Source organism: Pleuronectes platessa, chromosome 4 (assembly GCF_947347685.1).
Source record: "Pleuronectes platessa chromosome 4, fPlePla1.1, whole genome shotgun sequence".
NCBI classification, from domain to species: Eukaryota; Metazoa; Chordata; class Actinopteri; order Pleuronectiformes; family Pleuronectidae; genus Pleuronectes; species Pleuronectes platessa.
The window spans coordinates 2,775,057-2,789,113 of NC_070629.1; the positions used below are offsets into that span (position 1 = coordinate 2,775,057).

The following is a 14,057-nucleotide window of genomic DNA, read 5'->3' on the forward strand; positions in this document are numbered from 1 at the left end:
CGAACAGTACACAATGTAGACAGGGACAGCACAGAATAGTATTCAAGTGCTGTTGTTTTATTTGTTGCAACACGATGGATGATTGAAGATGTAAAGGTAGGTGTTAAGGAGAAAAGGGCTAGCTGCAGTTGGAAGAAGTTAGCTAGCTAGAAGGCTAGCTCTTGGGGCTATGAGCTTTCTAAAAAAGACTGTGGAGCAAATTACTCCTTAGATTATGAATAGGCCTAGCCTGGATGCCAGACGAATTTAGCCCCGCCCACAACATTTTTGTACGGGCAGTTCGGTCTGGAGTTAGCCTGGATGCCAGACGAACTTAGCCCCGCCCACAACATTTTTGGTCGGGCAGTTCGGTCTGGAGTCGCTCCATTGGGAAAAAATAATGGCCCGACCGGGCCAATCAGATTGTCAGGGCGGGCTTTATACGATGATTGACAGATGATCAACGGTGACGTAATCAACCACGTCATCACAGTGCCCTCGGGTTGAATTCGTTTTCAACAAACATGCCTGCCGCTGGCGAGCTGAGATGTGTAGATGCTGCCATTGAGTCTGTTTTAGAAGACATCGACAGCGCATTCATTTTGAAAGAGGAACACAGAACGTGGAGGCGACGCCAAAGCACCGCGCTAATCCCTATCGCCCCGGCGCTTGGCTGTTCACAACGGACGCTGAAGCGACGCTGAACCGCCGGGCAGCGCTAATAATATCACCCGTTGATCCAGTAGATCGCTGCACGGCTTTGTGCCGGTCACACCGGAGGCTGAAGCACCGCGCTGCGCCAAGGCTGCCTCGCGGTGCTTCAGCCTCCGGTGTGACCGGCACAAAGTTTTAACATGGGAGTGGATGGGAGCCAGCTGTTATTTAAGGCTTGGCGCTGCGCTGAAGCGTCCGGTGCGTTGCTTAGCATACGTCACATACTACGTTGCTCTGATTGGTTGTAGGTCTATCCAATTGAGCGAAGAGGGATTTTACTTCCTGGTCAGTTGAAACACGCCCCATAATCACAGCCCAATGGAGCGGTCTCAGACTCACATTCTGACTAGAATTGTGAGTCTGACAACGTCAGGCTAGAATAGGCCTGCTGCAAGTGCAGAAAGGTATTACTAAGGAAGGAGTGAGTCTTTAAAAAGACTGTTTATAAAGCAATGAATATCTGAATTATAGAGGAAACAAGAGCAATCGCACAAACTCGGCAGCGTGTCGTCTCAGTGAGGGTGAGCGCTGACCATGCATGCAGTTACTTTTATACTCGGAATTGACGTGCAACTCGCGTTCAAATGATAACACTCCCCTTTTGATTGGTGGATCAGGAACGAAACAGTATTTGATTTGTTTGTGTCAGTCCAGCCCCTAGCATTTCGCCACTGACGGAGCTTTCACTAACCAGTGACAGGTCGTCGTCGTTTTTGTTTTTTTTGTCTGTGACATTGCGCCCCCCTCTGGAGAGTGTCCGCGCCCCCCCAGGGTACCAGATTGACCACTGAACTAGTCAATCAGCAAACATTTCATTGAGAAACTTATTTTGATTATCTATTGATTAATTATGTACATTTTCTGTTTACGTGCCCCCCACTTTGAGAACCACTGTTCTAGAGGAACTAATTAAAACATTCAAGTGCTTTTTTTCACACAAACGGAACGGTTAAGAGTGGGCCACTAGATGGCTTCTGATGACTGTTATCAGAGCGAGGGGGAGTTATGTTCTGGTAGTGTCCACACGGGGCAGTGTTCTCCCTATTGAACACACTGGAAACAAAAACACTGCGGGTCACGGGACAAAGGCTGGCGCATGCTAAACTATAATATCTATAATAGCCAGTGGGTAAACACAACATGTAGATTGACAGGTTAAGGACCATACATACTGAAAACTGATAGGGTATATGTAAAATCTGTACACTGTACAGACAGTAGCAAAGTTAAAGAGAACACCTGAATAGATGAGTGCAAGGACTCACAGCAAAAATGCTTCAGTTGACATATCGTCTTACAGGAATGGGTCAGTGAAAATCAACACAAACCGTATTTCTATGATTAAAAATGCCTTTGCAGTCACCATATATAATAGTAAAATTAAATTCTACCTCGTATACTATTTTCCATACTCATGGCTCAGTAAGGTCCAATGAGGGACTCATTAACTGCTGATTTAAGAGTAGAGGACATTCTGGTCATACATTGGAGTCTGTTTTCTCTATAGAATTGATCCCAGCATCTATCATTTCATGTCTGTGGCTCAGGGGTGAGAGCGGTCGTCCCCTAACCAGCAGGTCGGCGGTTCGATTCCAGTCTTCCGAATGCCAAAGTGTCCTTGGGCAAGATACTGAACCCCCCTTTCTCATAGAAAAAAGTGCTGGACATACTGTACTTTAACTATAAAGGGCTTTGAATGGTCATCAAGATGAGAGGAAGGTTTGGCCTCACTGACTACAAGTAAAAGAATAAGTGAGGGGACATAAAAAATGTCCTCAAGATGGATGAAGAAAAAAAATCGTATCCACACCAACAACAGAAGACCAAGCCTCCTCTGCAGGTCTGTGAAACAACTGATGCCCTGCCTTTACACTCCAGCCCCCAGCACAGTACACCCCAGGGTGTTGAATGATTTAGACACAGATAACTGCCTTCGAGTGGCCTAGATGTCAGCTTCTATCAAGTCTGGTCATGTGACTGTGTTGTATTCCAGCACAGAGTAGGCTGCTGCTGATAAGCTTGAGGTAACCTCTGCTGGGTGTTCAAAGGCAGCCAGCCTGATGGGTTATATAACCAGGAGGGAATATGAGATGTGCAGCTCTGCTCTGCACTGGGCCAGAGGACTTGACCGGCTTGTTTACCCATCATCCTCCACTATGCTATGACACATACAGAGGTCTGATAACTGCTGGTCAGGTGCAAACTGTCTGACTGACTGACCCACTGATGCATGCACACATGAAAAAGAAAATCAATAAGAGCAGAAGAGAAATTAAATTATTTGATGAACTTCTGTGTAAACTGAATGATACCAATCGTCATGTACCACTGTGTAAAGATGTAATCATACATGGATGATTTAATATGCGTGACCCACATTCCGAACGGCTGAAATGTTCCATTTCTCATCTGTGTGTGTTAGTATGGAGGGTTAGTCATTCACTGCAACAGGCCTTATCAGCACGTTTCCAAAGCATCTATCCTCCAATGTGGAGAAATTATACTGCATTATGGCATCTTCTCATTTCACACTGTTGTAAAATGGTTTTATGGTATATGATTTTGTATTTATATAGAGATTTTCTAGTCTTGATGACCACTCAAAGCGCTTTACAGTACAGTTTTACATTCACCCATTCACACACACATTCATACAGTGCTTCTATTCGCAGCACTTTTTTATTCTATGGGGGGCCATTCGGGGTCAGCATCTTGCCCAAGGACACTTCGGCATGCAGATAGTCAAACTGGGGATCGAACCGCAGACCTTCAGGTTGGAGGACGACCACTCTACCCCCCATGCCACAGCCGCTCTCAGGGCAACCGGTACTCAGATGCTCTCCAGCTCAGTGTTCAGGCTACAACATCCTCCATGACTACACACACACTATAAACGTAAGAGCAGCTCTCTATGGACAAGACCCTGAGCATGTTTCTGATGGTTGCCTCTTTGACTGAGCTCTTCGTGTGGTGTTTCTGTCCTAACAGAGAATGTGATGCTGCCCATCCCCCCCAGTCTGTTACTGCCTGACTGGCGCTGGAATGACCCAGCTGCACTCATGCTGTCCCACCACAGCTCAGCCTGGTTCCTGTCACTTCCCCTCCCTTCTCGCTGCAAAACCTACACTGACGCCCCTGGCAGGGGCAATCATAACCTGACAGCCTATGTGCATCTATACATGGCTGTTGCCAAGCAGGCCGCCACCAATGGGGGCGTCAGGATATGGCAACACTGTTGGTGATTGGTCCAGAAATGGGAAGGGCAAGGTGAGATAACCTGATGAGGAATACGTGAGTAATGCATGAAAACATCAATAGGTAGTTTGCAGAAAGAGTTTAAGTATAGTTTGACATGGGAAGGCTGTGTCATGCCTGATCTTAAAACCACAAAAGGCTACAAGGCTACTTGCCATACTGTAATTAAGCTCTTGGAATTAGAGTTCTTGGAATCTCTTTCCCTCAGTTGAAATCTCATTTTGACTCATCACCTTTTTTTTTTTTTTTTTTGTCTGTGACATTGCGCCCCCCTCTGGAGAGTGTCCGCGCACCCCCAGGGTGCCTGATTGACCACTGAACTAGTCAATCAGCAAACATTTCATTGAGAAACTTTTTTTGATTATCTATTGATTACTTATGTACAATTTCTGTTAACAGTTTGAGAAGCTGCTTCTCTCAGATTTTTATCACTAAATTGAAAATCTATGCAGTCTGAACATTGCATTCTTAAATCACTGGAGTTTGCCTTGAACATGTTACTCACTGTTATCTCAAATCTCATTGGCTGGAGAAAAAAGGTATCACTACAGAAAATGTGTTACTGTCACACTCTGTGTGTGCAACAGGAAACTGTCACTTTGTTTTTCAAATAGCAAAGTTATGATAATGGTTTATTGGGGTGATTACTAAAGAAAATATACTGATACTCTGCTGCTGTTAATATTCAAGGACCCTCGGAGTCCCCATCCTGTGGCTATGGCAGCTAGCTTAGCCACTTCCTGTGGACTTTTAGGCTTAAAACACGGTGTAAATGACCACACGAGCAGTATGGAGGCATGTTATGTTTTTTTCTGTTTTATTACGTGTGAAGAAGAGTTCATCATTGACTTCAATTGTATTGGATTCTGCTGCAATGCTGTTGCTCCAGAAGTGTTTTGTTGACTCAAACACTTCACCTACCCCTTCGTCGGCATAATGGTGAGTAGATAATAAGTGCATTTTCATTTTCCTGTGAACTATCCCTTTAATGCAACCCAACAATTCAACTTTCTCCAGGCAGAGAAATACACGTGTTGATTTTAAGTGACCTGTGGCCGTAACAGAATCACATTGTAAACCAACTTCATAGACAGACATTAGCTAAAGATCAGCTTGGAGTGAAGAGGGTGTAGCAGGCTTTTTTTTCAAGATTACTTCTGAGATATGCCTGCTCTTATGAATTCTGTTATGACATGCCATTGGCAAGCAGTAACATGAATTCAACAATCTATCCTACACAATACAGTATGGTGGCGAACTGACTTTGGAAATATTTTCCAGGCACAAAATAAGCTCCTTCAGCAGTGTTATTGATCAGGTTTAGCCCTCCATGCTGTGTTTAGCTGATATACAATGACATTATCAGAGAGAACTGAAGTAGTTTCGGAATATGACAGTGATTGCGGTTCAACCCAGTTCTCAACCCCACAGAGACCTTTGGCTGTGTTGTGAAAGTAGGGCAGCAGCAGCCTGGAGGGGAAATAAGTGGGGTCACACAAGAAGGTCCCTGTTAAATCACAGACTGTCTGTAAAAAGAGATCCAAAGCACTCTGCATGGTTAGAATTCTGGAAGTTTCTCATCAAAACCAAACATTATTGTGCATTAACACTGTAAACAGGCAGGAACACTTGAAGGATTTGTATAGGGGGAGCTGTATGTGACTTGATGGACAAAGCCATGGGTATTACAAATAACAGCAGAGCGCTGCTGTTCATGAAGAGCGCTCTGTGTGCACCGGAAGCAGACTGGGAACAGACTGTCAGTTAGACGATATCAGTGAACGGCAGGCTAAATAACTCACCACAGAATCAGTGAGGCAGATATGTAAATACTCTTTAATCCACAACTAAATGACTTCAAGGTAACAATTTGGATTAATATGATAATAACTGGTAGCTGGGGTATGTTGAAGAGACGATGTCCGGCATTAATTAATTAAGACTCCACTTTCTGTATCCTCATTGACCATTACCTTTGTACACATTCATATACCACACTGATTAACTTTAAATGGACCAGTAGGATGCCCTAGTGGTAGTGGAACCTGTGACAGGACAGACATACCCAAAGTCAAGCAAGACATATTGTTGACATATCTGCAGCTCAATCTGACAGTATTAAATATCATCTCAGACATCGATCCAACAAATGTCTTTTTTTCAACAATGAGACAAACCCACCCTTGAAACCACGCTGTAACACTGACTTCATGGTGAGTATTAGATCAGAGAGGCCAAACCTGCTGGATCACTGCAGCTAATCCAGGACAAGGAACAAAGCTCAGTGGCTAATTTGTGGCTGTGAGAAGTGACTGACCAGTGTGACATGTGCCAGTGGAGGTGGAGTTGGAGCAGGGACACGGTGCACAGGCTTCTGTCAGGGCGGCTCCAGGGCTGCGGTAGAAAGCAGGCTTACACTCCTCACAGTTGGATCCCTGGGTGTTTGCTTCACAGTTCAAACACACTCCTGGAGGACAGAACAAAGGTGGCATGATTAGGTTACTTCCTTGACTCACTTCCTTCCTTCAACACAGTGGATCTGTTGGGGATATGATGAAGTCATGCCTTCTTCAACTTACATAAATGAATCAATAAACAAAACAAAAGGTTTTCCATTTAATTCATATCAACATGCCCATCTAGTGAATAAAAAACTTGTTACGTTGTTCATCATGTTGTCTATTATAATGGTGGAATAACTATTTAGAAATGCAGTTTAAATTGCTGTTTTAAATTTATATTAATCATAATTAATCATTGACTGATGTTCAATATGATTATTTCTTTAATGAATATAAACTAATGGATTTGAACTCTTGCAATGCTAATTTGACTTACATAGAAAAGTAATTCATTCATTGCTATTATTATAAATATTTATGAAGGTACTGCCACTGCCATGCTGTTTGTTGTTGAGTCGCTGTATGTGTAGAAGTTGTTGTGCCTCCATGATCATAGATGATAGAGGTTACATAGACATGACTAAACCTGTCTGAAGGCTGCCTCACGTGGCACAGTGGTTTCAGTTATGAGGTAACTCATGCTCCTCTTCCAACTATTAACCTACAAGTGTGCCAACAGAGGGGCTCCTTATGTAAGTGGAATAAGCTGCTGTAAACAGAGGGTCCCTGCAGCAATTCCTCCACATGACAGGTCCGATGTTTGACTAAAGAGGAGGTTAACCTTGGAGAAGAGTACCAGTTGCTGATAATGAAGGGTTTCCTGAGTTAAATTAGATTAATTTAAGGTTCATGGTTGAAGGGTGGTTGATTTACGTCATCTAGGTTTCAACGTGTACCCTCAAAGTTGAGGGTACATGTTGTGAGCTCCGAGGCTCTATTAGATTACAGAACTTGTGATCTGGTGAAGAAAGTTCTTGATGAACTGATCATCTCTGAATACTTTTACTCAATATTTTAAAATGATTTTAGTTGAAAGAACTGAGTCAGTGCATAGACAATCTGTCTCAGTCGTGCTGGAAATGGCGAGTCCCTGTCATGTTTGCATGTGGTCCACAGTGTTTGGGTTACAGTATAATTTGAATTTGCACAATGTGTTGTGTAAGCTGCCCTGTGGAGAGGCCAGGGTCAGTGTTTAAAGGGAGCTGTCAAAACCTGAACTATGTTAATCCACAGCATGAGAACACTGGGCTCCATCTGCTCCTTATAATGGCAAGACATATGGCTTTAAAACAACCCCCCTGCCACTATCACCACTCTGTCCCCTCCACCTATCCTCCTTCCCTGTTACTAGCTTGAGGTTTAAACTCTTTGAGCCCGGCTGCTGGGAGGTGAGCTGCAATCCTCCTTTCGAACAAGGACACAGAGGAGGATAAATCCACCTTAAATCATACGCAAATGCGAACAGACATTGGATTTGTGGAATTTTACCCTTCTAACATTATGTAACAGTTGCTTCTGATCTAGCAGAGTCCTTGCAAGCTGTTTATGTAAATATTTACTGAAGTCATATTCTCTATTCAAACACAGGAATCGTCAGGGCATAGTACAAAGGTGTTAACCAAGTGCTGGCTCTCTTTCTCTCTCAGTCTCGGACATCAAGAAATCTCATTACAGCATTAAAAAAAAAAAATTATATTTTGACCGTCCATAGCAGGAGAGCAGAAGTAGGAATAACACTGCTTGAGCTCTAGGATAAGGATCACTGGCCAATCAGAGTAATCCAGCATTGACAGCCTGACCCAAGGTAGGTGTGGCTCAAGGACACGCTTACAGGTGGACATCTGGAGATGGAGATCAAACCAGCAAGTCTGACTCACCATCCAGATGACTACTCCTGCTCAAAGGCAACTTTGTCAGGAGAGGGTTTACAAACAGTTAAGGTACGTTTTGTACAGTGTGGATGAAGTAAACTAAAACTAACGAGGTATTAGGAGCAAAATCTATTTTAGGTATCAATGTAAAACTACTCATTATGTAGAATTGCTCTTTGTAGTGTTATATTGATTTATGCTTCACATTATTGGAAGTTATTAATGCAGTAACATATCAGCAAATATATACAAGTTTGCAGAGGGTCATGATGGTAAAAGTAAAAAGAAAAAGTAAAATATTAGTACAATGTTTCACTCTGCACATGAGGATAGGGGAATGAAGCGAGAGCTCAAGTAAGTTAACTACAAATAACTTTATAGTAATTGTTTAATGTAGGGCGGAGTGGCCTAGGGGGTAAAGTGGTCGTACTCCAACGAGAAGGTTGCCGGTTCAAACCCCACTCTTCCCCATCTGCATGCCAAAGTGTCCTTGGCAAGATACTAAACTCCTAAATGCCCCCTCATAAATGTTGAGTGTACTAATTGTAAGTCGCTCTGGACAAAAGCGTCAGCCAAATGACATGTAATGTAATGTATTACTTTCCACTTCTGATTATGGGAGTGGTGTCATAGAGGGAAAAACTAACAATCTATAGAGTAAGAAAACACAACCTGTTAGAAATATTGTTTATAGACTCACCGGACTGTGGATGGCAGTAGCTGGTGGGGTTTTGACACTGGCAGGGTCGGCAGCCAGTACTGCTGAAGTGGAAGAAACCCGGGTGACACTCATCACACTTGGGTCCGTACACTCCGGTCTTGCACACACATATTCCTGAGCTGTAAGGGGCAGAACATGCAACAAAATATCAAGCCAAAGAAAGGGTTTGTATTTTGGACTGCAGATAGGACATATTATTTCACTACTGACTGCAATCCTAATGGGTCACTTTGCATCTACGTTTTAAGGATACATACAGAAGCTAGGCTTCTATTAAATCCTATAAGGTAAGACCTCCTGCAAATTTCTAATTGTGCAACAGGGCTGACATTTCCATGTATGTATGTGATGAGTGACTAGAAAACTGTAGCATTAAATACCAAACCAGGTTTGAGACAAATCAGAAATTGTGTCACTTTACATAGAGAGTAGTTGATTTTTACACAGTAGAACGTCCTCAAAAGTATATATCATAAACACAATTCTTAAAAAAATACTATATTTTATGTTTATGACTTCATATTAAAGTTCAAAATGTCAGCCACAGAATTCCAGCATCAGCCAAGCTTTAAACAGATCTTAATATTGCAATTCAGAGCACTGAGCATAGAGGCTGTTTATTTACTTCATGTGTTTAACAGTATGATTGCCCTCAGCTGAGCAAATGTCAGTGGCTAATGCCTTAAGGAATGTTCTGGCAAACTTAAATCCAATTACATTTTAACTCCTCAGCATTAACACACACACACACACACTCACACACGCACACGCACAAGCACACACACTTTTTCTATGTTATCAACGTCGTATCAGCATCTCACCATACTGTGGGGCTCGCTGTTAATTAGAGAGTCGCTGCATGTTCATTTATGCATGATGGAAGCAGGAGTGGCAGGGACAGGCTACATATATTCCCAAAGAAAAATCACACATCGCTCTCTAATCCCACTCACATTCAAATTAGTATCCTAGAAGAAGTACAACGCTAAGTCAAGCCTGACCAGCCCTGAAACACAGACAATGGACTCACAAATATAATCTGGGGACAATAACTTCAAAACAATTGAAGCAAATCAAGAGTGACTGGGAGCACTTTCGTTGAGCATGTGCGTGGGTCTTCATACAAACAGGGCTTTGTTGAAACAAGTGCACTTAATGCAAATGAAGCAGCCCACAGCAGTGCTCAGTGGGGCGTGGGCAATACTGAGGACAAGGCTGGAGATCAACAATCCACATCCCTCCAGCTACACACAGACACACACGGACACAAGGGCACACACACACACACACACACACATTCACACACACACAGACACACATAGAGAGAACAACGAATAACCATATGCAGCATCCTGACCCTAATGCAAAAATGCCATGATGCTTATTTAGACAAGAAAACTCAGAAATGACAGATGATTCCATCTTGAAGGGTCAACATTAAGCAGAGACGGTCTTGAGATCAACATATGCACCTCTTGAGTTTAGTAATATTTATCAACATGTTTTTCAAACAATAATGATTTATAATAATTAACCATAGTTAATCATATAAAAATTATTATTGCAATTTCTGAGGACATATAGCAGCAAGTTATTTTTTGTCATTAATCATCAAAAATCCTTCATTGATTATGTTGCAGATTGCTCAAATAATAATAAATACTGATTACACCGTCCCAGAGTCCAGGTTAACATCTTTAGACAGTCAAAACAGTCGAAGTCCAAATATACCAGTTTACCATGATAAAACAAAGAGTTCTATTTTTAACTAAAACTGGAAGCAAGTTTGGCAACAATTACTCAATAATGAAAATATGTAGTGATATGTTGATAAACTGATTTCATACCCAATTAAATGTGAAAGAAGCTGTGTTTCTGGAAGCTGCGTATTTGATCCAGTCTGTCTGAAACATGAAGTTTGTCTGCTCTCATTTACTAAAGGCCGCTGACAAACAAGACTCAAATTTTCTTCTTTCTGCTGCAGAAACTCGACAAATCTAACTTCTTAGATTTGTCCCTACAATGTTCCTTCTGTATTGCTGTTGTGATGAGACTTAATTGATGCCCAGAAATATTTTATATTTTCAGACATAAACGAGAAGCTGTTTTTGCCTGGTCAACAGGTAGAATGATGGGAGGATTTTTTAAATGTAGAACATGGTAAATGGTATGTTTTTGTATAGCTTTTTTTGTCTTGATAACCACTCAAAGTGCTTTAAAGTACAGTTTTTTGACAAACACATTCATACAGTGCGTATATGGACAGCACTTATTTTCGTGATGGGTCATTTAGGGCTCAGTATCTTGCCCAAGGACACTTTGACATGCAGATGTGGAACACTGGGATTGAACCGCCGGCCTTTGAAGATATCAATATGAATATTGTAAATTGTTTGATACTCATCATTCGTCATCTAATGCTTTGTCATGTCTGTGTTTACCTGGAATGCAGTTTTGCTGTGCACACAATACATTTGTGTAGCCATACACAGGTATAAATGGTGCATTAATGAACAAGCTCCTCTCATGTTCTCAGCAGCTGACACACCTCCGAAGATCTGGGCAATGTTGTTATTGGTTGCACTGGTTACTTCCGTTATCTGTGGGTGTGCACCACGTGGCGTTTCTACACCATTCCTTTTTAGCAGTCAAAATGCAAATACTGCTTGTGCAGACCTGTATCTGTGGCTTGTGTAATGTAAAAACTATTTTCAGTTTGCACTAGACAAGAGTCACCTTCACTCACACAAACATGTTGATAAACTATTATAGATATAATCTTATAAAATCACAGAATTTATGGTTTCATAATATCAATAATCAGTATGCATCCTTTCCATTTTGATATAAACTAACTACAGAATCTTTAAATAAATTGTTAATAGAAAGAAGTGCAATTGTTTTGGCTGATATAGCAAATTTAAATAAAATGTACTACTCCTTACATGTGTGAAAACAAACATTACCATTAACAGTCCTGCTCAATGTTCTCATGCAAGCCTTATATTAAAGAAATGTACATACCACAGCTTTAATAGTAAACAACAACCCCTGCCAGCTGACAATACTCTCATGATACAGGACATAAGAGCTCTTATTAGTTAATTAACCAATTATCTCAGCCGGAGTTTAATTAGCAACAATTTTTATAAGAAGTATATTATTTAAGTAGGTTTCCAAGAAAACAGGATCAGCTGCCTTTCTTTAACTTTGACAAAAATTACATTTAAATTGACTAGATCCTGATTTCTCACTGTAAAACTAAAGAGCAATGCAGGTAATGGGCAAGAACAACAAAAATAGTCCTTTAATGCACCATCGTGGCCTGTTCCCTGCTCTGCAGTCAGAAACTAACCTGTGTCAATGCAGCACAATCTGTCATCTGTGTCTGTGAGCAGCTAAGATATAAGGCTGGTTCGCCTGTACGTATTTCGAAATGTATCATCTCATATGCAGGTCCACAGTTGGAGCAGAGTGAGGGAATATTCTCCCTCAGTGATCAGTAATCTAGTTGTTCTTAGCCCGGGGAGGAGTTTGTTATTGTTTTGCAGGGATTTCACTGAACTGTGCTGGCCCAGCCACTCTGCGTCAGATCTGCATGTCAAGTAGGTCAGTATTACACGGGTGACAAAGCTTAACCTCAATTTACGGCTGCTGTGACAACGCTGGCCATCGTCTGTTACATGTGCCTGATTAGAACAACGCTATAAATCATGACGAGGGGAGTAACTGCACAATGTGAGTTTAATAACCAGGAGGTGAGGTGAATGATTGGGAAGGACACAGGTTTAGATGCATTACTGGGTATGCAGACAAATCCTGAAACGTGTGTTATCCAAGCAAGCAGCAGGACTTCTGATCTCTTCTCAACTGGCCTGGTTCATGCCAGACGCTGCAGGCCTCGACACAAGTGAAAGGCAGCAACATTCAAAGGGGAAATCTCTCAGAGTTGGGGACATACCTTGTTTTGCACCTTAACCATAGTCAAAAGTTATTACTTTTTATTATATTCTTGTAAAAGGAATAAACTTCAATGACTGAAAAAAATTTAAAAATACATGAAGAAGATCTTTCTCCGTTCCATGTCTCCAGTTTTGGTAAAAAGTGCAACAACACAGCAGTCGACATCTAAGTTGTTTGCCACTATTTACAAAATGCTAAGTGGTCCACAATAACACAAATGTTCAGTGGTAGAAAAGGCCTCAGCCTACAGTGAATTAATTTACAGAAATCCTACAGAAACTGAACAACTATACACATGAAGAACTAAAAGATATGAATCAGATGTCATTATCAGCCCTGTACCTCTGACCAACCAGCAACAAGGGGGGCAGTGTGGTGAAGCGGTGAGTGTGGCCATCAGTCAGGACTCAGACGTGCGGTTTTAACCCTGCAGTATACTTCTGCTTTCTGATGTCAGCATGATCCCGACTCACCTCCCTGCTTCCACTTGATCAAGGGCTTCAGTGGAAGTTGGTTATGTTGTTTTGAATTTAGTATATTCAAGCTGTAAACAAGCTCCTTGATACATTATGTTGATGTCTTGATTTTATCCAAAAACAGACAAATTCAAGCTTTAAATCTAATAAAAAATGTCTATGCCTGAAATGTAATGTTTCTGTCATGACATTTCAGGCATAGACATTTTTCATAGACAAGGAAGAATAGAAAAACTTATTGATGTATTTTGTAGGTTCTGCCCACATCATTGTTAAAAAATATATATTATGAAGTAAAAACCAGATGGCAGTGGTGAATCTACTGTAAAGTCCATCCAGAATCAGTATTTCATTACAGACCGTGGCATACATACAGTATTGTGAACCAAATTGTCTTACGAATGATGCCCTCTCCGGAGCTGACCTCAATTCTGTTTAACTTTTATAACACATACAAGAGACCGTGTTTTGTTGCCCTGTTTGTTGTGCTAACACATTTTATATGATTCGCATGACATATATTTACATAATTGGGAAGAATGCCACATCATGAGTCGAGAGGAGGAAATCACATTAAGGCTGTTAAGAGGATCATTGAAAAGGATGTAATTACAGACATCATCTGGTTTAAAGAGCTGTCAAACCTACTATTGCATTAGTTGGGTTTCAGTGAAGT

General features: G+C 41.5%; 1 protein-coding gene across 1 annotated transcript in view; it reads right to left on the reverse strand.

Annotated features, from left to right (window-relative positions):
• The window catches only part of LOC128438910 (multiple epidermal growth factor-like domains protein 9), a 33,384-nt gene that overhangs the window by 5,581 nt on the left and 13,746 nt on the right, over positions 1-14,057 (reverse strand). Inside the window, exons 3-4 of the mRNA XM_053421675.1 lie at positions 8,922-9,061; positions 6,266-6,415 (exon numbers count right to left, since the gene is read on the reverse strand). Of these exons, the coding sequence (XP_053277650.1) occupies positions 6,266-6,415; positions 8,922-9,061 (290 nt within the window). The remainder of the gene's footprint in view (positions 1-6,265; positions 6,416-8,921; positions 9,062-14,057) is intronic.